This window comes from Alligator sinensis, unplaced genomic scaffold (assembly GCF_000455745.1).
Source record: "Alligator sinensis unplaced genomic scaffold, ASM45574v1 scaffold225_1, whole genome shotgun sequence".
Lineage (NCBI taxonomy): Eukaryota > Metazoa > Chordata > Crocodylia > Alligatoridae > Alligator > Alligator sinensis.
In genome coordinates, this window is record NW_005842180.1 from 294,566 (window position 1) to 295,315 (window position 750).

Sequence of the window (750 nt, forward strand, 5' to 3'; positions counted from 1 at the left end):
TCTTTCCTCCCTAGAGCAGGGGATCAGACCTGATGATCTACCAGCTCCCTTCCGACCCTAGAAATCTATGAAATCTATACCAACTCTGAATATACATTCAATCTCTATTAGACCCATTAGATTTCTGATAGGCATAGCAAGATGTTGTGTACTAAATACTAAATTCTACCAATCTTTTTTCTGGCACTATAAATATCAAAAACTATGTTAGCTCCCTCTTTTCTTGTATTCCCAGCACAAGATTTCCCATGCAAAGTTCTTAACAGAATAGTATTCTTACATTAGAGTTTTGTGAATCCGTTCTATAGCTTCTTCCAGTTCTTCCTTCTGGTCTGGAACAAACCGGTATTCTGACACATAACCTGCCATGTGTTTGTATGGGTCATAGTCTCCCAGTTCAGCTAGGAGAGACATGAACAAAAAATGTCACAAGTGTAAGAACATTTCATTTTTAGGTTACCCCAAAGATGTGTTATCTAATCAACCAACATGTGCCAGGACACCTTTTCCTAAGTAAGCTGGTAAACTCATTATGTAGCAGCAAAAGGAAGGACTTTTTTTTTCTTTACTAAAGGGGTAAAAGTCAAAACAATCTTATGCATTGAATTTATGAACAGAACTGTCTAGCCCGTTCCACACAATCTTAAAAGAGCAATTTCTTTAGCAACACATTTTTTTAATAAGAATGTGACAGGGGGGCCTCCTCGAGGCCGATCTCCGTGGCCCGCCCACCTGTTCTTGGGGCAACCG

The 750-nt window shown here is 39.5% G+C and overlaps 1 protein-coding gene across 1 annotated transcript in view; it reads right to left on the reverse strand.

The window, feature by feature from the left end:
* Positions 1 to 750, reverse strand: part of EPB41L4A (erythrocyte membrane protein band 4.1 like 4A) — a 150,058-nt gene that overhangs the window by 107,940 nt on the left and 41,368 nt on the right. Inside the window, exon 6 of the mRNA XM_006026177.3 lies at positions 281 to 401. Within this exon, the coding sequence (XP_006026239.1) occupies positions 281 to 401 (121 nt within the window). The remainder of the gene's footprint in view (positions 1 to 280; positions 402 to 750) is intronic.